Raw genomic sequence first — 23,579 nt, 5'->3', positions numbered from 1 at the left:
GTTCCTGTGTCATACGCACAGTCCTAAACTCACGGTCAATATCCATCATCCGAATAAAGCTCATTTTTAAAGTGCATTTGCGCTTAAAAAAAACTTATTGAATATGAAAACCTTCATTTTTTCCCCATTAATCTGCTTCTGTGGGTCACTGTGAGAAATGTCTTTGCGTCTTTTTTTTTCTTCTCACTCTGAGTGCCATCACAGACTGCCAGTGCCATCTGCTTACTGCTCCCCCTGGCCTCAAGAACACGATAAAAGAGCCAACACACACACACACACACACACAACCTTAAATGTGTTAATATGCAAGAATATAACAAAAAAAACTGTTTAGCAGTGATTTACTCATAACATACACAACAACTGTATCAATAATTAGTTTATACAATAAATATACATCTCTCTCTCTATAGATAGATATAGATATACATATATACATTATGTGCGTGTGCACGCGCAGTAGTCAACATTTGAAGTGTGTCAAAACCTTTCATCAAAGTTGTCCTTAAACCTAAAACCAAAATGTGCTTGTCTTAGGACAACTTTGATTAAATGTAAATATGTATGAATATGTGTATATACAGGTGCATCTCAATAAATTAGAATGTCATGGAAAATTTCATTTATTTCAGTAATTCAGCTCAAATTGTGAAAATCGTGTATTAAATAAATTCAATGCACACAGACTGAAGTAGTTTAAGTCTTTGGTTCTTTTAATTGTGATGATTTAGGCTCACATTTAACAAAAACCCACCAATTCAATCTCAACAAATTAGAATACTTCAAAAGACCAATAAAAATAACATTTTTAGTGAATTGTTGGCCTTCTGGGAAGTATGTTCATTTACTGTATATGCACTCAATACTTGGTAGGGGCTCCTTTTGCTTTAATTACTGCCTCAATTCGGCGTGGCATGAGGTGATCACTTTGTGGCACTGCTGAGGTGATATGGAAGCCCAGGTTGCTTTGATAGCGGCCTTCAGGTCATCTGCATTGTTGGGTCTGGTGTCTCTCATCTTCCTCTTGACATTACCTCATAGATTCTCTATGGGGTTCAGGTCAGGCGAGTTTGCTGGCCAATCAAGCACAGCAACACCATGGTCACTGAACCAGCTTTTGGTACATTTGGCAGTGTGGGCAGGTGCCAAGTCCTGCTGGAAAATGAAATCAGCATCTCCATAAAGCTTGTCAGCAGAAGGAAGCATGAAGTGCTCTAAAATTTCCTGGTAGACGGCTGCGTTGACTGTGCACTTCAGAAAAAACAGTGGACCAACACCAGCAGATGACATGGCAGCCCAAATCATCACTGACTGTGGAAACTTCACACTGGACCTCAAGCAACATGGATTCTGTGCCTCTCCACTCTTCCTCCAGACTCTGGGACCTTGATTTCCAAATGAAATGCAAAATTTACTTTCATCTGAAAAGAGGACTTTGGACCACTGCGCAACAGTCCAGTTCTTTTTCTCCACAGCCCAGGTAAGACGCTTCTGACGTTGTTTCTGTTTCAGAAGTGGCTTGGTAGCCCTTTTCCTGAAGACGTCTGAGCGTGGAGACTCTTGATGCACTGACTCCAGCTTCAGTCCACTCCTTGTGAAGCTCTCCCAAGTGTTTGAATCAGCTTTGCTTGACAGTATTCTCAAGCTTGCGGTCATCCCTGTTGCTTGTGCAACTTTTCCTACCCAAATTCTTCCTTCCAGTCAACTTTGCATTTAATATGCTTTGATACAGCACTCCTTGAACAGCCACACCTTTCAGTAATGACCCTCTGTGACTTACTCTCTTTGTGGAGGGCATCAATGTTCATCTTCTGGATCATTGCCAAGTTAGCAGTCTTCTCCATTATTGTAGTTTCAAAGAACAAGAGATACCCGGAATTTATTCTGTAGGGATGATCATTAATTGAAACTCAAATGTAAATATTCTAATGTTTTGAGATACTGATTTTTGACTTTCATGAGCTGTAAGCTCATGAACTTTTGAAATGTTTTACTTTACATGCAATGAATCTAAAATATATGAAAGTTTCACTTTTTGAAATAACTTACAAGAAAAAAATAACTTTTTCACGATATTCACATTTATTGAGATGCACCTGTATATATAATGTACATGTATATTTGTATATACGTACATATACAGAGTTAGGAAGGTTAAAATGTATTTTGTTGTAGATTACAAAATACAAAAAGTAAAGTAATTTGTAATGTATAAGATTACACAAATTTTGTAGCAATCTAAATACTTTAGAATACTAATAAGGTAACACAAAGGGTCCAGAGAAAAATGGCATCAACCAAACATAGGACTTGGTTTTCCTTGGCATAGGAAGGGAAAAAATGCAGACAAAAAAATAAAAATTACTGATGCTCAAGAAGGCAACACAATGCATTAAGTGCTGGGGTTTAATTCATTTTTTAACTGGATTAACTTACTTTGTCTTCTGGAAAACGTGATTATTAGCTTCTGAAAGGCAGTACTAAATGAAAAAATTATCTTTAAACAAAATAAGAAATATTTACATATTATCCTATTCAAAAGTTTATACCCCCTGCTCTTAATGTGTTTCCTTCATGAACATCAGTATTTTTTTCCCCTTTTGTAATCGTTGTATGAGTCCCTCAATAGTCCATGTGAAAAGATGGATCACAAAATCATACAGTCATTGTTAGCAAAGGGTTCAAATATACAGAACATGCTGGAAAACCTGAGAATGTTTGAGAATGAAAGGACTGGAGGATTTTTCTGAAGAACAGTGGGCAGTTTAACTGCAGGACGAACAAGGGATTAACAACTATCACAAAACATAAATAGTTGTGGATCATCCAGATAACGACAGACAGTTAATATTGAATATGTACATTTTTGAATGGGGCCGTTTTCATGAATTCAGAGTAAATGTAAACATCTGTTATGTGAAATAGTTTATTCAGGAAAGTACTAAATAAAAATAGCATGCAGTTTTTATGATCCTCTTATTTTGTTACAATTAATAAAATTTTGCATATTCTGCATGGGGTATGACACTTATGAGCAGAACTCTAGCTTTAGAATGCTTTTACAGAGTGTCAAGAGTATTTGCCTGTTACAGTTTACAATAATGTTTAAATGAAATGAATGACATTCAAATTCAAAGTAATAACTTTTGTAATCTAAATACTTTTCAAATGTAACTGTAATGAAATACAGTTACTCATATTTTTTATTTTAAATACGGAACTAAGTTAAATGCATTACATTACTCCCCAACCCTGCATACGTATATATACAATATTTACAGTATATTAAGTTCTTTTGCATTACACAGTTAATTCTAACCTAACAAGACCATTAGCCTGAAAATTAGAGATGTTTCTTATTTTAATTTGTGCCCTCAACAACTATTTGTTTCCTTTGAAGAAGCAGGCTTCCTACAGTCCTGGAAAATCTAGATGGTTCATTTTAAAAGTGTGATTTCTAAACCTAGACCTTAAAACATGAATTTTTATAATAAATATACACTTTTCTAGCTATGCCAAGCTCTAAAACATTTTATCATGTAGAAATTCTAATGAAATACATTTTTAAAATACATCCTTATTCTTAATCCTTATCCAGTATATCACAAACTACTGTATAAGACATGTAAATTAAATTGTTTAAAAGAGTGATAACCCTAAAAACAATCAGCCCTTAAAATATTTGGAATAATAAAAGATAATAATAATAATAAAAACATTTTATACTTACAGAAACTGAAAGTGCAAATAGATTAAAATAACAAGAGGGCCTTATACACAAAGATAACCTAATATGTGTTGACACAGAATGCATTGTCACAACCCAACACGACATTATCACTTTACCACAGCACAAACACCATACTGTATGTGACCCTGGACCACAAAACCAGTCTTCAGTGTCAATTTTGCCAAATTGAGATTTATACATCATCTGAAAGCTGAATAAACCAAGCTTTCCATTGATGTATGGTTTGTTAGTATCAGACAATATTTGGCTGAGATACAGCTATTTGAAAATCTGGAATCTGAGGGTGCAAAAAATCTAAATATTGAGAAAATCGCCTTTAAGGTTGTCCAAATGAAGTTCTTAGCAATGCATATTACTAATCAAAAATGAAGTTTTGATATATTTACGGTAAGAAATTTACTAAATATTTTCATGGAACATAATCTTTACTTAATATCCTTATGATTTTTGCCATAAAAGAAAAATTGATAATTTGATCCATTTTGATCCCAATGTATTTTTGGCTATTGTTACAAATATACCCCAGCGACTTAAGACTGGTTTTGTGGTCCAGGGTCACATATATTATTCATTTATGATCTAACTCACAGCATACAAATGAAAAGTGGTCTAACATAATAATAGCCTGACAAGAACTTTTCTAGAAATCCGCACACATAGCCCTGAGGTATCCCTGGCTTCATAAAGCATTAGCGTCCAGAGAGGGGCTCTTGTGTTTGATCAGGTTGAAACCAGTGTTTTTACGGTTGTGTACCCTGTCTGAGTTTCTCACACAGTGAAGGATCACAGGTTTATCCAGCCAGCTGCTGCCACTAGCAACCAATCTAGCAGCAACCTAGCGACAGAGCCATTTGCAAGATCAAATTACTTTATTTACATTACAGAGCCTATTTACTCTAACTACAGATATCAGTCAAATTAAAATGTAGGCTCATTTAATATGAGAATTGCCAAAAAGTCCAGGTTTTTGTGCCCAAAATTTATAATGTAGTTTTCAGTCATGTACTAAACTTTTTTTTTTTTACCTTCACTTTGCACATTTAAATGTAAATCGAGTTAAAGCGATTTGCAACACTTACAGCAAGTTTTCTTTCCTGCTTGATATAGTTTGTGCTGTCTCATCCTTTTGTAACAGCCTCTGCAAAATCTGTCTTACACTGTGACAGATTAAAAAACAATCCACACACTGCAGCGTTTCACAAAAATGTTAAATTTTACTTGTTTCTAACATTAAATGCAGAGTCGCAGGTGCTACACACATCAGACATTGATGTACCTTCGCACATTGTGCTTATTAATTCTTCTGGTGTTTAAGAATATCTATCCTATTTCCTCCTTATCAGTTCACCTTGACCGAGTGACCCAAGTTTCTGAATGCCAAATATGAGTTGTTTGCAAGCAGTGATCTTTTAATGGAGGCTGTTTTCAAAGCCAAAATACTACAAAGTATATCCATCCTGTCAAAATGCATCAAAACAGTAAGAAAATACAAGACTGCAGTCATGAAATAATACAAGGCTTTCACCCCAGACTTTATGGACTATAACAGACTTATGGACTTCTATAACAAAAAGTTTTTACTGCAGGCTTGCATGAGCAAGATTCCCTTTTAATGAATGTTCATACCACTGACGTTGTGTTTCACTCAAAATATTTATACATGTACAAATGTAGTATAAATTTATTGTTAGTAAAAAAAAACATGATTGCATGCTAACTTTGACAGTCCTAAAATGAAAATTATTTTTTTAAATATTTTTATCCAACAAATTTTTCTGTGATCCCTGTTAATAGATACTAATAGTCACTAATAGATCACTATTCTTTGAAACCCCCTGTATTAACTCTTCCACCAGCATTGACAATTTTTCTGGCTTTCTGTGTTTTCTCTGGTATACAGTAGGAGGCGCTATTATGCATCTTCTGAAAGAATGTTGAATCCCTGGATCAAAACACAGTGAAGAAGAAGCAGAAACAATTGATTGCATATGTAAGCACATGCATATGTAAAATAACGCCATCATCAAACAGCATATGAATAAAAACTGCCATAACGTTACCAAATCAAACTTCGAGCCAGGAAGTGGCAGAGGAAGCTTAAACTTTGGATGTGTTGATGGAAGCGATCTACTCCATCTTGTTGTTTTGATCATTGTTCTGAATCTGATCAAGATTAAGTTCTAAATATTTAATTAAACTTACATGCATTCAATTGTTGATGAAAAAAGAATTGATGAAGCAAGGTTTGTTTGTTTAAAAGCAGAGGCTCTGTTTTTTTTTTTTTTTGACGTATTGCATGTTCAGAAATTCATACAAAATATTCTGGGCATGAAAGTTTTGTGAAAATTATCAAAAATGCTGGCAACTTTAAAAAAAAAATGCTGGCGGTGAAAGAGTTCATTAGAATTATTTTATCTCAAAACATCAGTTATAGCCCGTTTTAATTTTAAAGTAATACACATAAATATTATAGGTATCCAGAATTATCCAAAAGGTTTATCCAAGTAGCAGGACATGATTGTAGACTCGTACACAGAAGTAGAGATGTCTGCTTCTCGCAGACAGCAGAAGGTGCTCTTATTTTATATAACACACTCACCAAAACAGCAGAAGAGTAATTGGCCTCTACAGTCCTCTCTGACTGTCACTCAAGAGACAGAGAAAGAGCCAAAGCAAGACAGAGAGAGAACGCTAGAACGAGAGAGAAGGTGTGTGGGAGGACGGGTGGGCGAAAAGAGAGGGATGAGACAAGGATGAAAAACGAGGGTATGGTAGGATAAGTCTAGAGCCCAGCGTGTCACCTCTGAGTGAGAGAAAGAGGCGAAGGTGGTATGTGTGAGTGTGTTTGTGGGTTTTCTGCAGTTCTGTAGGCAGAGAATCTTGCAGTGTGTGTGTGTGTGTGTGCACATGTGTGGTGAGAAATAAGAGTGGGCAGATTCGTCTGTGTAGGCGTGTGGGTGGGTGAGAGGACAACAGACCCCGAGAAGAGCACTACATTTCAAAATAAAGGTTTTAGAGTTCAGAAAGTTTGTAGTGAGACTGAGAGAGAGACAAAAAGAGGAAGTGAAGGCCTGAGACGGGTAGTGATTCTGTCAGACCCAGCTGACAAAAGGACAAAACTGAGCAAAAACAGATCAACAAGCTATGCTGTACATTTTAAGCTCTACAGGAAGTAAACAAACATTTCATGGGAACATCATTTTCAATATCAATTCTCTTTATTTATCAGTTCTCTTCATTCATTTAGCGCTCAAAAGATGTTTTGCCAGAAGTTTCATACTATGAAAAGTGAATGGCAAAGGGACTGTCAAGCTCCAATAAAGAACTAAAAATGATCATAAGAGTGTTTTCACTATTAGCAGTTAACCTGTTGCCATCTGACCTGAACATGTTTGTCTCTGTGCCATTTGGTGGATCTAACTCATTTAGATTCAGAGTGAGTGAGTCATTTATGCTGGAGCCCTCAACGTGACTTTGATAATTAGGATTATTCCTGAACTTGACATCACTTGATGGGTTTCTAAACTATGGAGCCCCACACGTGACATGCAGGGGGGAAAAACATAGTAAAGCATCTGCACAACTTAATAATTCGTTCCCTAGTTTTACTAAATTGTGTGCACAAAATAATAATCCCTTCCCTCGTTTTACTAACTCATGTGTACAACTCGTTCCCTCAATATAATAGGCCTAATTTGTTCGCTTGATTTGATTTAACTAAAGCATGGCCACGATTTAGTAAAACGAGAGAATGAATTATTATGCGTGCGCACGATACATTTTTTTTCCCTGCGTGTCATGTGAGGGGCTCCGTAGTGGAATGAAAAATGCCAGGTCTAAAGGCACTTTTTTAAAAAGCTTTCCATCTATAAAAAGTTAATAGATGCAGGCTAGTGCAAGGGTCTAGAAACATTTTTTTAAAATATAAATCTGTCTAGTATTTCATGTTTACAAACAAAAACAGTGGGGAAGATCACCCTCGATATTCTGCCATAAATAATTAAATATAATTAAATAAAAGTTTTTTTGACAGATATGCTGAATCATATTTAATTATGAAATTATTCATATTTAAAATATATATTTAAATATGCAGTGAGCAAATAATGGCAGAATTGTCATTTTGGTTGAACTACTCTGTGGCTGAAACAGAGGTAAGATGTAGGCTAGTTGGGTTTGACCTTCAGCGAAGTCCTACACGTTTCTGCAGTCATTCCTGATATAGGTTAGCTGGAGGATATAATGAAGACCCTGGCGCATTTCCCAGCTGTGAGAGGATTAACTATACGGTCAAACTGTGCAGTCACGACAACACACAAACATGCTCAGATGCACTACAGAGAGACTGAGGCAATGAAAACATAACAAACGTAGCGGAACATAAAATAAAGGGGTGGAAGGGATGGTACATTTACATACAGGCAACACCCCAGGCCAATGGAAATACTGTTATTTAAATATGTTTCATGTGCTAAATTGTTTTTCTGCTGCCGTTTTTACTTCCACATGCACCGTTTTAAGGGGTTTGAGTTGTTGTGAGCATGTTGCTATACTATGGTGTTGATTGGTGGGTGGTTTCTTAAGTAAAAAAAATTTCTATGATATGAAACCTCTTTTCAAAAACAAAACAGGAAATATCATAGAGAAGACTCCAGCAGACCCTCATGAATATTGCTGCTTCTGAAATCACATACTCAGAGTAGGTATTTCTTTTGAATAAGTACATACTTCACAGCCATAGTTTCATATATTGTACATACTACATTCGAAATGCCAATGGCCTACCAGCGTCACATGCTGTTTTCACTTTCTATAGTAAGGAAGTATGAATATGCAGATGCAGCCTGTGTGTGCAAAGTCCTTTAAAATATTAGAGAATTTTACCTTTTATGACAAGGCAAGGATAGTTCATGTTGTAAAATGTCATGTGAATTTATATATATATGTATATATAATCTTTTTTTTTTTTTTTTACAAAATCTATGAATTATATATATAAATTGTTTATATTTTTAATTTTTTTCTTTTTCACAAAATGTCTGAATGATGAAATAGCATTTTTTCTTATTTATATAAACCAAAGATTTAACAAGAGACAAACTGTTGTAAAATGTCATGTGCAACACCCCAAAATGTAATTCCTAAAAAAAAAAACTTATATAACATAACATATATATGCGCACACAATTTTTATATTTTTAAGTATCATTTCTTTTTTTTTTCTTTTTACAAAATTTATGAATTATACCCGTTTATATTTTTATATTTATTTTAATTGTGAATTATTAAATTGCATTTTTTTTATGTGTAAATATTTATATGAACAAAAAGATTTAACAACTGAGACATAAACTGAACAAATTTCACAGATTTTATTTAAAAACAAAAAAAATTATGGTATAAGATTTTTTTTTTTTTTTTTACCTGGTTACACAACATTTTTAACCTAAACTTTCTTTGAAAATAGAGTAAGGCCCGTTTTCACAGACAGGGCTTAAAGTAAACCAGGATTAGATCAAAGTTCAATTAGGACATTTAAGCAATCTCTTATAAACGTGCCATAGAAAAAACATTACTGGTGTGCATTTTGAGACAAGATAAAGGCACTGATTTATTTTAAGATCAGTCAGAGCAAGTTTCTTGCCGTTGAAACAGCTCAGACTTAGATTTTAGTCTCGGACTAGGCTTAAGCCTTGACTGTGAAACCGGGGTAAAAGTTTTTCAAAACCATACAAAATCTCACTCACTCGTTAACCCATTTACAACTATGCACTTGTTGAAATGACCAGTACTATAGTGCTTCTTGACTTAGTAAGCACCATTAACCAAGCTAAAATATTATTGTGGAATATACTGGTGACACAATAAGAGAACACTACACCGTAGAAAACAAGGGAAGCAGTTCTTATTAAAGACAGACTGGACACTCCTACCCGTGCAATCATTTGTGCAGGCGATCATGATAATTACCCTTCTACAATACCACTTAATCAGTGGGGTGTCAAACTAGTCTGATCTAAAACGTTTCACCCACAGGCCTGCTGAATGGCTTAAATTATCTCCTTGCATGTAATCACTGCAATGTGATTAAAATAAACGCTTTGCCTACACATGCGCTACATTTCATCAGAATTAACAGCTTTGGGAGGAACAAGCCGCGATAATTATGGCATTTTGGGCCATCTTTTGTGGAGACAGAAGGATTTCATGTAAGCACAGAGAAAGCATCGCAGTTCAGAGGGTACTAGCTCAGGGCTTCGCAACATACAATGTGATAAGTACGTTACCATGGTAACAGGCACCAGGCCAGAAGGGTGGGAAGAAAGCTCGCTCACAGCTGAAGTTCATCTGTTGAGCGTTTTAGCCATTTGAACCCAAAGAAAACTTTTTGCACACCGATAAATGTTCTATGGCGGGAGCCAAGCGATGTGAAAAGTGAAGTCAATAGGTTCTGCTGAACAGCAGTCGTGATGCACTCAGGCTCAAAGCAAGATTTCGCTTCTACTTCAATAGTTTTTGATCTGATTTTCTGAGGTGACTTCCTGTATGGCTGAAAGTAAAGGTCAGGTTTAGACAAGCCGTGAAATATAATTTCAGTCACTCTCTTTCCAGGGAAGACGATAACCAAAGTGCTTCAAGACTTCAGACATCACTTTTTCAGACACCAAACCTCTTTTTTCAAACTTTCTTTTTAATAGGCAACAGAAAAACAGACCGCATACTCCCTCCTTTGCAATATTTCAGTTAAATGTTTCTTTTTCAAAACAAAATCCATAAAAACGGACAATGAAATATACATTTATAAGATTTATACCTTAAGGTTGAAGTAATCGTCACAGTAAAGTGATAAGGTGGACAAAAGTCTTGGGAAGCAAGATGGATACATTTCTAAAAGATTATCTTGGACTCCCTAACAGCATGTTAGGATTGGTTTAACTTCCTGTCTTGTGTCAAACCAATGACAGATCCGTCCTGAGCATACAGGTCCATGTCAATTCACTGCAACAAGAGACTGAATCTCACTGTCCACTTTTTTGTTGTCCAAGCACATTTTTTAACTTCCTAAACCTGTTTTTCCCCATTCTGTTTTTATTATTCTTCAACAGATTTTTCCTTTTCATTTTGTTTTTCTTCTTCTCCAACTGGCTTTTCTCTTTCTTCTCCTTCCCTACCTCTTTTGTTGAATCTCCATTCAGCTCCTTTACCTTCTGCTTTTTGTCAGGTTTCTCACTCTTTTTGAATGCCTCACCATCCAACTTAGCAATTTTGGCCTTTTTGGGACCATCAGATTTTTTATTCTCTGGTTTTACTCCAGCTTTCTTCGTTATGATGGGCGGCTCAGATTTCTTCTGTTTTAATTTCTGTTTCTTGCCCATGTTGCTTTTCTCTGGAGTTGAAGCAGGCTTCTGTTGCTTAGATTCTGGTTTCTGGATCTGCTTCGATGAGGCTGCAGTCTCCGCTTTTGTAGATTCTACTACTTCTTCTGAAGAAAAAAGTTAATGGAATTAATATCAGATCAGAAAATAAACAAGAAACAAAGGGGAAATGATTACACACCCGTTTCTTTTGGGGCAGTGGGGATGGTGTTAGACAGCTTCTTTAGCTTGGCCACAAAAAATCCATCCATGTTGTGGGAGTGAGGGTAGAATCGGCGAGAGAGTTTGAGAGAGGGATGGAAACGTCTCTCTTTGAATCTGTGGAGAGTAGATCATATATTCTAAGTGCACTTCATAATTTCTTACACTTTCTTTTTCAAATTCACAGTATGAACTCAGTTTCTAGGAGCGCAGCCTTTATTACTGTGGATGGATCTCAAATAAGGCCTCATTACCTGGTGAATCCCTCGCTGCCAAAGTCTAGTCCAGTGGGGACCAGCTTTACATTTCTCTTCTTCAAAGCGTAGTCCACCACCCACTCATTCTCCTCTACCTATGGATAATACAAATCAAATCTTCATAAGAAATTCATTTTAAAAAATTAGCCCGTTTTAGAGGATATCAGATATAATCATCTAGACATTTCAGTGGGTTTTTCTCCATCCATCTCTTCCACTTCTCTCAATGCTGGGTCAGTCCATGTCGAATCAGACAGAATTAGAAAAGATTTTTGCTGCACCAACTCAGACTTGGTTCATAGGTCGTGTATTTTTTGTTGGTGTCCTAAAGCTAAGGTCTGTAAAATATTTATTTGAACACTTTCAACCCCTTGAAGGATTCATTATTTCCAGGCCAAAAACAGTCTCATGTGAGAAGCCGTGTTCAGGGTATGATCTCTGGCCTCTAAGGAACTGGTCATTTGTTCCCGTCAAGCCTAAATGGTTCAGAGTCTCATCTAAGACACAAATATTTTCACAAAATACAAGATATTAACATTGAGTCATTTGGAGAACCTTGACAAGTAACATGGATGTACACTACTGTTCAAATGTTTGAAGTCAGTAAGAAAGAAACAGTTTTACAACCATAATTTTTCAGATGCTGTGCTACAAAATCGGTTGGCTGGTTAGTCAGTTTATGCTGTCCCATAGTGCAAAGTCACATGACTTTTTTGATGAACAGAGGAATTGGTTCGCAAAGTGCATTTCCATCTCCCATTATTCGCATTAACCTTTTTCGCACGTCAAAAACCACCTCATGCAAGCGTAAAAACTTTGTGAATTAAGGGATTTTTTATTTTATTTGGCATTGCCATTGTTTCTGATGTGATACTTCAAAACACGCATAAAAATAGGGAGATGGAAGCATAGCTTGTGTGTGCAACTAACCATAATAGAGCATGTGCAGTAAATAAGGTATCCGCCAGTTGGAGAATCAGCATTGACAGAGTCGATAGCAGACAGGATGAGCTCTTTCTGCAGGTGAGCCGAGCGAAGAATATCAGCCTCATCCTGAGAGACAGAGAAAGTTTAAGTTTCAATGGAGAATGTACATAAGAGTCAAAGACATGTCAAATGTCTTCAGAATAAAGGCTAGTCATTAAAAGCTTCAGCATCAAATGCCACAGAGACAAAATTATTTTACCTTGCTAGTTTTCACTCCTGGATCTTTAGAGATAACTCCTGTACCCGAGCAAGGAGCATCTAAAAGCACTCTATCGAAACCTCCCATCACCTATCATTCAAAATAAAACATCCGATTAGACACATAGCTGTATAGAAATGTGTAAAAAACTGGAAATGTACCAAAAACAATAACATTAAATGACAACATGGTTAACTGAAAGCCAAAAAAACAGGACAGAACAGTAAAAAGGATGGTGCAGACCTTGGGGAACTGTCTGCCGTCATAGTTGCAGATGACAGTATTAGTGACACCGAGACGATGGATGTTTCCCACCACGCTCTTCAGTCTGTCTGCATTTGCGTCATTAGCCACAATCATGCCTGTGTTCCTCATTAGCTGAGCTGCATCACACAAATGACACATTTTGGCTTTACACACTCAAAACGTTTTAATATAACATTGTAAAAATGTCTGACTTTCATTCTTTGGTGTCGACTGTGCCAATAAACAACAAAAAGGCTCAACAGAGATTAGCCACTATACAATAACACAGCAGTTGGTGTGACTGTCACAGAGAAGCATATGCTCACCCATATATGTGGTCTTGCCTCCTGGAGCGGCGCTCATGTCTAGCACTGACTCCCCCTCCTGGGGCGAAAGCGCCATTACGGGCAGAAACGATGATGCACCTTGCAACATGTACTGGCCCGACAGATATTCAGGGGTTGCTCCTGTTTAAAAGTAACAAATAACATGAATTATTTCAGTCGTCAAAGATGAAGGATGAAAAACAAATTGCTGTTTTGAAATGACACTGGAACTAACCTATGGGAACAGAAGAGTCATAGATAACCAGCCCCACTTTGGACCATTTCCCCAATGGATCCAGGTTCACTCCTCTGTTAATCAGAGCCTGTGTTAAAGAACCATGCAACAATTAATTCCACTTTATGACTTTTTGATTTAAGACATTTTTCAGACCTTAATTTGTGGATTAATGAGGATGAATGAATTAAAACACTTTAAGACCAGCAGAAACCCTGCCACAGATTTTGCACTGGCTTCAAGTGTATTGGTTGGTTAGAAGTGACCTCTGTTTAAGCGGTGCTTTGTGGATCACTAAGCTATTTATAATGAACCTTGTTTTTCCCAGCGATTTTTCACTAATGAGTTTTTACATCTGATAAACCACAGTTTATCTTACAGTAAGTGTGACACTTCAAACGAGAGGCTCGTTGTTATTTTAGTAGAAGTCCGATATTAATTAAGTCACATCACCAGCAATATTTGGCGCAATGAATGATTGACAGACAGTCTCCCTTTTGACATTGTACGGATGTATCAGGACATGTCAGCATTTATTCTACAGATACACTGTGGTCACATGCATTTTATTTAACTAGCTCTGATGAGGTTTGAGTAATTGGACCATATTTTGGAACCAATATTTAGCACCGTCCAATCACAAAGCAGGTGCAAATGGGACTCTAATACAAAACATCACAACATTTTGGTAAAAATGGAAAAGAAATCTTTTCAGACCTGAGCCAAGTCTCTCCTCCTGGTTTTTAGGGTGTTGGTTCTGATGGTGACTGGCCTCTGAATTTCATTGGCCTCAAGAAAATCAATCAGCTGAAATTGAACGTTGTATATGTAGATCAATCAACACAGAAAACATCTTCCAAAGTTTTACAAAGACAGTTCTTTTCTGATATAGATGTACTGCCAATTCATATAGAGGTGGAGGAGGTGTGGCCATCCACCCCTTCAGATCTTGACAGACGGTTCCTCTATCCTGTTAGCATAGCCACACACCTTGTGAGGAAGCAGATGGGTGGTACTAAAACAGGAAGCATCTACACTTCTGCAATTTAGATGCTACCAAAACCTGTCATGGTAATTTAGCAGATACAAACACACACCTCAGAGAGAGGGAAAAGGTCCACGAGTTTGCTGATGAGGAACTCGTTGTAGCTGTAGTAGGTGCAGAGGTCAGAGCGCAGCAGAGAGAGATACTCCGATCTCTCCTTGCCTTTTTCTCTCTTCTCAGAGAAGTGAGACAGCACATCCACATTATCTTTGATCCTCTGGTGGATGGTCTGTAGGTCCATCGGTAAAAGACCTACATAAATTGAGATGGAGGATTAGAATACACTTCTATATCAATACAATTTTGAGGCTGTGAATTTCTCTAGTTTGCTGACATACTAAAAGTTGAACTCACCCTCCTTCCCTGCACCTGGGAGTTTGAATTTTTCATTTTCATCAATATTTGCCTGTACAGTATCCTCTTCATCCTCATCTTCCTTTAAATCATCCTTTTCCTCTTCATCACCATCATCATCTTCCTCTTCTTCTTCATCATCATCACTCTCTGGTTTCATGCTAGTTTGTTTTTTCTGTTTTCTTGCAGCTTTCTCAATTGGCAGAAGCTGACAGGGCAAGTAATGATAAGATTACAATAAGGAAAGGGCTACGCTTCGAATGCAATACTGATTGTTTTTTAATAGTGTTTTTAGTCTATAACAATATAATATATTTTTTAAGTGGTAGTATGCTACAATGTTGTCATAACCTCACTTAGTTGCATATTTATTTAATGTGATTAAATGTATTTCACATTGTAGTTTTTGACATTATTTCCAGTTCCTCTCACATATATAACGCAAAGTCAAGCACACAGAATTGTGAAATACAGTATTTTGTGCTCCAAGCTTAAGTGGTACAACAACAAATGTATATTATTTTAGACATTTAAGAATGGACACGATTTCTTCTATACAAATGTTTCTCATTGGTTGAAATCATACCTCTTCTCCATCACTGTCTTGATCCTCCCCTTCATCAGCACCATAGTCATCAACCATATCTTCATCGTCATCCTCCTCCTCCTCCATTTCCTTGTTATCAAAGCCCTCTTCTTCATCATCATCATCTTCCTCCTCCCATTGGCTGTCACTGTCCTCATCTTCTTCAGATTGTTCAATCTTTCGCTTCCTCTGTGCTGGTTTTAGCCATTTACTATTCTCATCTGAGAATCCTGCGATAGAAAATAATTGATTTACAAATTCATGGGTGCATAAATATTGTAATTCCATTATAATTTCCTTTTTAAAATGTTTAAATACCTTTTTTAGGCTTTTCCTCTTGTTTGGGTTCTATGGTCACTTGAGCTCTTTTTACAGCTCTGTTGAAATTTATTTTGGAAAAAAAAAAATATTCACAATTACCACAGAGATACAAAAATATGACAAAAATTACTACATGTAGTTATTCATATGTAGTCATTTAAAAGAAACTTGCCGTTTTCTCGCTCTGCTTGAAAACTTTTTTGGTCCACCACCCTCTGCAAATAGAGAATAAGCATTGTTATAATCATTATATACACACACACTCACCGGCCACTTTATTAGGTACACCTGTTCAATTGCTTGGTAACACAAATTGCTAATCAGCCAATCACATAGCAGCAACTCAATGCATTTAGGCATCTAGATGTGGTGAAGACGACTTGCTGAAGTTCAAACCGAGCATCAGAATGGGGAAGAAAGGGGATTTAAGTGACTTTGAACGTGGAATGGTTTATGGTGCCAGACGGGCTGGTCTGAGTATTTCCAGTGAGCGGCAGTTGTGTGGATGAAAATGCCTTGTTGAGGTCAGAGGAGAATGGGCAGACTGGTTAGAGATGATAGAAAGGCAACAGTAACTCAAATAACCACTCATTACAACCAAGGTATGCAGAATACCATCTCTGAACGCACAACATGTTGAACCCTGAAGCAGATGGGCTACAGCAGCAGAAGACCACACCGGGTGCCGCTCCTGTCAGCTAAGAACAGGAAACGGAGGATACAATTCTCACAGGCTCACCTAAATTGAACAATAGAAGACTGGAAAAACGTTGCCTGGTCTGATGAGTCTCGATTTCTGCTGCAACATTCAGATGGTAGGGTCAGAATTTGGCGTAAAGAACATGAAAGCATGGATTCATCCTGCCTTGTCTCAACGGTTCAGGCTGCTGGTGGTGGTGTAATGGTGTGGGGGATATTTTCTTGGCACACTTTGGGCTCCTTAGTACCAATTGAGCATCGTTTAAACGCTACAGCCTACCTGAGTATTGTTGCTGACCATGTCCATGCCTTTATGACTACAGTGTACCCATCTTCTGATGGCTACTTCCAGCAGGATAATGCACCGTGTCACGAAGCTCAAATCATCTCAGACTGGTTTCTTGAACATGACAATGAGTTGACTTTACTCAAATGGCCCCCACAGTCACCCAGATCTCAATCCAATAGAGCACCTTTGGGATGTGGTGGAACGAAAGATTCTGCAGCAACTGCGTGATGCTATCATGTCAATATGGACCAAAATCTCTGAGGAATGTTTCCAACACCTTGTTGAATCCATGCCACGAAGAATTAAGGCAGTTCTGAAGGCAAAAGGGGGTCCAACCCAGTACTAGCAAGGTGTACCTAATAAAGTGGCCGGTGAGTGTATGTATGTACATATAAATTACAAAATAAGTATATAAATAATAAATACATAAAACAAGAAAATGTAGCCCAATAACCAAATCGCTCCGAGATTGTGTGCTTTACCTTCAACCAAAAACTTGGTCAGCTCAGTTTCTGCTCCCTTCTGTTTTCTGGCCTTACGTCCAGGTCCTCTCTTCACCTTGATGGTGGGGTCCAACTTTCTGCCCATGCTTGACACCTACAGAGTTGCTCTACGGTAATAAGACACGTAAACAATTAATGAGTTAATATTTGACCAAATTAAAAAACAATAAGACCAGAAACAGAAACCTAGACAGTGTGTAGATTGCCAGGGCATGTCCCATGTGGCTTTCATACTGTATGATTACACTCATTATGGAAACATACTCATCTATACAATTCAAAACATTCCTTGTAGTAAAATAGATGTCTTGTAGTCTAGCCAAGCTTGTAATCGTGACTATAACGTTACAGCTTTCACGTGCATTCATTAGTCGGCTGGTTGATTAGATCTCAGCTTTACACAGGCGATGCTAATATATTCATAAGGCCACTAAAATACAAACCCGTTATGTTTATATAAATGCAGTAAACTCAATACCATGTTTAGAAAATAAACATTAAAATGTATTTTGCGCAGCATTAACTAGCACGCTGCAAACTAACGTGACGACACTAACTTCGCTTACAGTGAACCGATAAAGACTCACAAAATCCCATCAGATACTCACTGTTTAACAAAAACACGCTCTTGCGCTTATTCCGGTCTTCTCAAGGGCACTCAGAGAAATCTTAGCTATAATTTACGAAAGTTGCCTGAGTACGTGTCTCTCCTGCTGCTGTGAACTAGCGCACGTGTGACTTCAGCACACGCTGGTTTTCCGGAAGTTGCAAGCAATGCCGGATTAATGAACGATTCATTCTTTGGAGTCGGATCTTTTTTTTTTTTTTTAGGTGAACCTAGGTTTTAATTAATACATTTACATTTAGTCATTTGGCAGACGCTTTTATCCAAATAATAATATGCGAAAAGTTACTTTAATAACCAAGCAACACACACGTTTATTTTAAAGTTTTTTGTTGTTTTTTTAAACTATGATATACAATGTTTTATCAAGAAATAACATCAAAAAGAAGAAAATAAAAATGAGAAGGGAAAGGATAGAATGATAAATTACAACAAATAGGAGTTGCCAGGGGGAGGCAAGTATAAAAGACACAGGATATGCACAAAATCAGATATATAGGCCTAACTTTATATTATAAAGTTCACAAGCTTTCACAGTCCTTACAGCTTTCTTGGCATCTCTGATACTGTCAATAGTTCAGTTAACAAAACCAGTAAATGTCCAATGATGAATGTGAAATTTGGTCAAAAGTAGGCTAAATAAAATTAAGAAAAAACATACTGTTTCTTGGTCAGAGGAGTATATTTAACTGTGCAAAAACGTTCCTGGACAAAGTAAAATTAAAGTACTAACTGATGTAAATACAAATTATATGACTTTACGGTTTTAAGAAACAGTACTAGATAGATAGATAGATAGATAGATAAAGTACTACTGAATCGAGTTTGAAAGGTTCTTTACACCGAACTGTTCAAAGGAACCGATTCCCATAAATGAATCGAACCTCCGATCACTACTTCCGTCGCGCACATTCTGCGAAGGCAATTCACTACTTGAAGTTGTCGGAGCGCTTCACCTCTTGAGTTGCATGACATTTCAAAGAGTTAAATAAGTGCTGCTGCTTCATCAGCCACAGCCATGGAGGACGAATGGGAGGAAGAGGAGCAGCTGGTTGTGGCGGAACTGTCTGGGATGATCAGCTCTGATTTAATCTCCAGTCGGCAGGGCGCGTGTAAGATCGTGGACATTGACAGCGAGCAGCCCATGATGCAGGTGGGTCGCTATCTGTTCGCCGGGGAATACGAGGATGCCATCGGAACCTGTGTGATTTTTGAAGAGGACGGCGCAGGTTCTACTTCAGCTCTTAAATACAAATGTCACACAATGAAGAAGCTAATGCTCCAGCGGACCTTCCTGTCGGAGAGGAAGGAGGACGAGCCCGTCTCCACCCGAATAGAGGTGCTGGCTCTCCACGAGGAAGAATCGTTCGGCAGGAAGACCGTAGTTTGTCATTACCTGGATCCCATCGACACAGAGAAATCCGTGCTAGACGAATCTAAAGACTGCGAGGATCCAGAAATGAGCGATGAATCCGCGGATGAAGTGGAGAACTCCAGCAGCTGCTCTCAAATGACCAATAAACCAGAAGAGGACGATGGCTCTTAAAAGACTGTTTGATTCTGATAACTTATATACTGCTAAATGGAAATAAGTGGTTTTGTATTTTGTTTACATTAAAGTTGTTCCGTTCCATTTGCATATAATTGTTTTTAAAGATATGCATATCTAGCTAGTTATATTAAAAGTTATTCAAATTAGTGGTTAAGTCACCATTTAGACAATTACATTTTTCAGAATAGCTATCATATTAGATTTCAGTTCACTTATTAATGGCAAAGTTTCTTTTTTTTCTTCTGTGTGAATATACTAAGAGTATTTTGTGCTGCATGTGGGGGAAAAAAATATTAGACAGGAAGTGTCCCAAATAATTGAAAAATTACAAATGCATCCCAACTTGCCAAAACCTGCAGCAGGAACTCAACTGTTTAACTGAAAACCAATGGAACCTGAGAACTGTTAGGAAAGGTGTCAAATGTGGTGAAAGAACAAGGAAAAACAGGAAAGAAAACAAACCCAGCAGGAGGAACCAACATCAAGCAAAGACAGAAAAAACCATCTAAAAGCACATTTGATGGTCAAGGAAGCTAAAGGGTTCAGAGCCCAAACACAGAAGGACCTGTTTTGAACTTGAAGTGGTCTAAATTTATAGAATGGAGAATACAAGATTAAAGCTACAGTACAACCATAAGACAATTGTGATAAAACATTTCAAAAAGTGAAGACATTTAAAAAGAAGTTCAGCGAGTGCAATAGTCAGGTCCCAGTTCAGAAGTAAAATATGATTTCATATTCTCTAGAAGGGAATAGATTTTTAATGATAACTTACAGACCTGATGTGAACTTGAGGTTATTAATCAGTGGCATATGCTTTTGCCGAAGCCATAAGTTTGCATCATTTTAATTTCATTTTTAAAGAACTGAGTAACAGCAGAATTCCTGTTGAAAAATTACACTGCCCATGATTCACACACACAAAATATCTAACAATCAGAGCCACAATTTGAAATATTTCACTCCCATGAAGCACAGTGAATAACAATTGTCTCACTATGCTCTCAAAACACTTCTTTATATCCTAAACATTGTTGCTAATCATATCACTTTGTTTCTCCATTTTTATTTTGATTGTCATTCAGCTTCACGGGATTGTAGTTTTTCTTTTATCCCCTCAAAGCCATTAAGTACAGTACTGTACCTTTATCTTTTTGTCTGATTTTCCTTTTTTTGTGTGCCTATAATAGGAATGTAATGTTCTGATTCACCGTATCACTGGTTGGTTTTATTTATGGCCTTTACTCCTTTAACATGGACATTTTGAAAAGAAAAAAAAACTGAACCAAGGCTGCTGAAAAAGTAGCCCGCTGTTGCACGCTATTTTTTACTGTGAGGAGAAAAAAGGTAAAGTGTTGTTTCACATTGGCAAATCTAGGTTTATTATTAAATGTCTAAACTTATACAAAATGAAACTGATGTTTAATACCCCACACTTTATAGGGTATAACGGTTTGCGTCAGTGTGAGTTAATATTGTGTTATAATACATGACATATTCTCCTCTGTTGTGCCGTCATATAACACAATTTTTGCTCCAAGGAATGGACCGTATACATACACACAACAGTCCAAAGGTCTGCTCCTGACTGTTCATAACAGTTTGGTTATATCATAACACTCCCCAAACCTCTTCAAAGGCTGAACACATCTTGGCACAGGTCAGAGCTGCAGACAGAGGATAGTTACTGATGGACACCGTCTTCTCGGTGTAGTCGACATTCACCTACGAGAGGATGGAGGAAAAAAAAAAAAAAAAAAAGTGATTTACTTAAAATTCACATTTATGAAATTATTTTCTATGCATGGAGAATATACTTCATTTAGCTGTGAGGAGAAGTGTAAACCGACTCACTGTTCCATGTGCAAATGCGCCAATGATAATAGCGGCAGGTCCATCTTTAGGGACAACTGTTCTGGGACAAACAGCATCTCCTGCTTTGAATGATGTCGAATATCGGGGGCATCCAGGTGGCAGGTGGTCTGACACTGGATTTTTAATCAGCCTTAACAAACGCTGAGGACCATCCGCTGCTCTCACACTCAGCTTGTGCAGCAGCTGGACTATAGGAGGACAAATAGATAAACATGCACATTTTTAGCATTTAATTGGCTGTTGATTACAGTAAACACACAAATGAAGAGAATTTACCCATTAGTCCACAAAATCGTGCAAAAGTGCGAGGAATTCTTGTCTGTGGGTTGATCTCGATCAAAACATTCTTCTCTGTGTGAATGTACACTTGAAGCAGTCCAGCTCTGTTCAAAGGACTGTCCAGTAACATCAACAGGCACTGTGGGAAAGCAGACAGGACAGATACAAATCTCTGTTTTAAACTAAAATCACATGGTTATAGTTTAGGGCTGCCAATAACAACTAATTTAATCTAACGGCTAATTTTTCGATTAATCTAAACGTCTAATTTCCCACAAAAAAAATCAACAATTTTACTTAAAAATATTTTATTAAACCAAATGAAATCTAAATTTCTATGAAATCCTTTTTTAAAGCAAAAGTGAAGTGCAACATAGAGTGCAAGAAGCAAGTGTCCATCTCACAGTCCAAATCACTGAAATCACAGTTCAGTATTATTATATTTTGATTAATAAAATTTAACAAAACTGAATTAGGAAATAAAACGGATTTCATAGGGCCCTATATTTATTTTTATTTTTTGTGGTAATAAAAATGGATTTAAAGGAACAATAGCTTTTAAAATGACAAAGTACATATAGCTATAATAGCAATGATGCAATAATAATTAGTTCAAATAAAGTATCAAAAGCAAGAAATCGTATGGTTTTATTGAACAAAACTGTTAAAATACATAATGTATTATAAACAATAGAGGTAATGTAGATTACACATAACAACAAAGACCTGCAGGAGACGCCGACGGCCTCACGATTATTTTTACACATTACTGTTTAATATTGACCAAGCACCATTTAATTCAAACGTACACTTAATCTTTAATATTTGGCCATTTATTTAGGACAGAAATGCTACAGCCGCTGTAATTAAATGAATATGCGGACATCAAACCGTGTAAACTCAGAGTGAGGGGTTGAGCTTTTATTTTGAAATCGCGATATTCTCCTGTGTTTGTGTAGATTTATAAATGATTTACCTCACAAATCTGATGAAATGGCACGCGTTGCGTTCCCAGATGAATGTTATAATAAACCCAAAGTCACAATAACATGCAGAGATGAATTTGAGACGCTCAACACATGTAAATAATAAGTTTCTATGGAGCTACTGTGAACGGAGCCGCTGTGAGACGCACGTGCTTAACTACACGCATGTAAATAATTAAAGAGCATACAACTGTGTTAGAACTGCATCGCATATAATTATTTAATTAAATAATAGTGTTTGTGAATTCACAATTATGCTTAATTATAAAGTGAATGTGCAAAAATGTATATTTTTTATAGTATCACACCCTTTCAATAAAAACCGAGCCCTTTAAAAGTGAATAGGAGCTGCATGCATCTCAGATGAGTGGTGAGGTTAGGAGTTGAAGAGCTTTACCTGATGTGTGATATCAGGGCGAATCTTCCCAGGGTCTCTTCCACTTTTCATGATCATACTCTTATGTTGATCACAGTTCAGCAACTCAAATGTCTTTCCAACCTGCACAGAGACACGTTTACATTTAAATGCCGAGGCAATCGGTTAGGAGAAATATAATAACAACAGTTTCGATCTCTAAAGAGATTAGTTGTCTTTTACCTTTACGGTTTCAAGCGTCGCTCCTTCTAAAACAACAACAAGACGCTTTTCCGTCATCTGTTCATGCACACGTTTTTGCTGTTTTGCCGGTTTTGGGTCATATTCATCAAAATGCTCCAGACCATGCTTGTCTCCAGCGCGAGCAGCCATGTTGACACAGAACTACGACGCGTTTGTTCAGAATGGCGCTTGCTGATGACGGCAATTGGGTCTTGTCTAAAATACTTTATTCACGGTGTTTTTTTGTTTTTTCCCTGGTGTAAAAATAAATTGAAAACAATTAAAATTT

General features: G+C 37.0%; 3 protein-coding genes across 3 annotated transcripts; 1 reads left to right on the top strand and 2 right to left on the bottom strand.

Annotated features, from left to right (window-relative positions):
• Nucleotides 1-9,108: 9,108 nt before the first annotated feature.
• Nucleotides 9,109-18,141, bottom strand: LOC306877920 (28S rRNA (cytosine(4447)-C(5))-methyltransferase-like). The gene is made up of 16 exons (XM_079429960.1): nt 17,984-18,141; nt 17,355-17,482; nt 16,057-16,099; nt 15,882-15,940; nt 15,564-15,793; nt 14,978-15,185; nt 14,676-14,875; nt 14,296-14,385; nt 13,579-13,666; nt 13,344-13,484; nt 13,015-13,154; nt 12,772-12,861; nt 12,516-12,638; nt 11,583-11,680; nt 11,309-11,445; nt 9,109-11,234 (listed from the first exon to the last, which is right to left on the bottom strand). Exons 2-16 carry the CDS (start codon nt 17,458-17,460, stop codon nt 10,771-10,773), a joined length of 2,217 nt encoding a protein of 738 aa, XP_079286086.1. The 5' UTR covers nt 17,461-17,482; nt 17,984-18,141; the 3' UTR covers nt 9,109-10,770.
• Nucleotides 18,142-18,914: 773 nt separating this feature from the next.
• Nucleotides 18,915-20,201, top strand: LOC306878392 (general transcription factor 3C polypeptide 6-like). The gene has a single exon (XM_079430723.1). The coding sequence runs from the start codon at nt 19,019-19,021 to the stop codon at nt 19,544-19,546; it is 528 nt and encodes a 175-aa protein (XP_079286849.1). The 5' UTR covers nt 18,915-19,018; the 3' UTR covers nt 19,547-20,201.
• Nucleotides 20,125-23,474, bottom strand: LOC306878391 (ribosomal RNA small subunit methyltransferase NEP1-like). Its single transcript, XM_079430722.1, has 5 exons — nt 23,291-23,474; nt 23,090-23,191; nt 21,704-21,845; nt 21,407-21,615; nt 20,125-21,277 (listed from the first exon to the last, which is right to left on the bottom strand). The coding sequence occupies exons 1-5, from the start codon at nt 23,438-23,440 to the stop codon at nt 21,164-21,166; spliced, it is 717 nt and encodes a 238-aa protein (XP_079286848.1). The 5' UTR covers nt 23,441-23,474; the 3' UTR covers nt 20,125-21,163.
• Between the last annotated feature and the right edge of the window lie 105 nt (nt 23,475-23,579).

Source organism: Barbus barbus, assembly GCF_936440315.1.
Source record: "Barbus barbus genome assembly, chromosome: 12".
In the NCBI taxonomy this organism is placed as follows: Eukaryota; Metazoa; Chordata; class Actinopteri; order Cypriniformes; family Cyprinidae; genus Barbus; species Barbus barbus.
Note: the sequence above shows the minus strand (reverse complement) of the source record. Positions and strands in the feature narration are given on the sequence as shown.

Coding starts and splice junctions, on each gene's coding strand:
- LOC306877920 (XM_079429960.1), bottom strand. CDS start 17,460: ATGGGCAGAAAGTTGGACCCCACCATCAAGGTGAAGAGAGGACCTGGA. Junction 13,155..13,343: donor AGGCAAGACCACATATATGG/GTGAGCATATGC, acceptor TGTGTGATGCAG/CTCAGCTAATGAGGAACACA. Junction 12,862..13,014: donor ACGGCAGACAGTTCCCCAAG/GTCTGCACCATC, acceptor TTTGAATGATAG/GTGATGGGAGGTTTCGATAG.
- LOC306878392 (XM_079430723.1), top strand. CDS start 19,019: ATGGAGGACGAATGGGAGGAAGAGGAGCAGCTGGTTGTGGCGGAACTG.
- LOC306878391 (XM_079430722.1), bottom strand. CDS start 23,440: ATGGCTGCTCGCGCTGGAGACAAGCATGGTCTGGAGCATTTTGATGAA. Junction 21,846..23,089: donor GCCCTGATATCACACATCAG/GTAAAGCTCTTC, acceptor GCTTTCCCACAG/TGCCTGTTGATGTTACTGGA. Junction 21,278..21,406: donor GCGCATTTGCACATGGAACA/GTGAGTCGGTTT, acceptor ATCCTCTCGTAG/GTGAATGTCGACTACACCGA.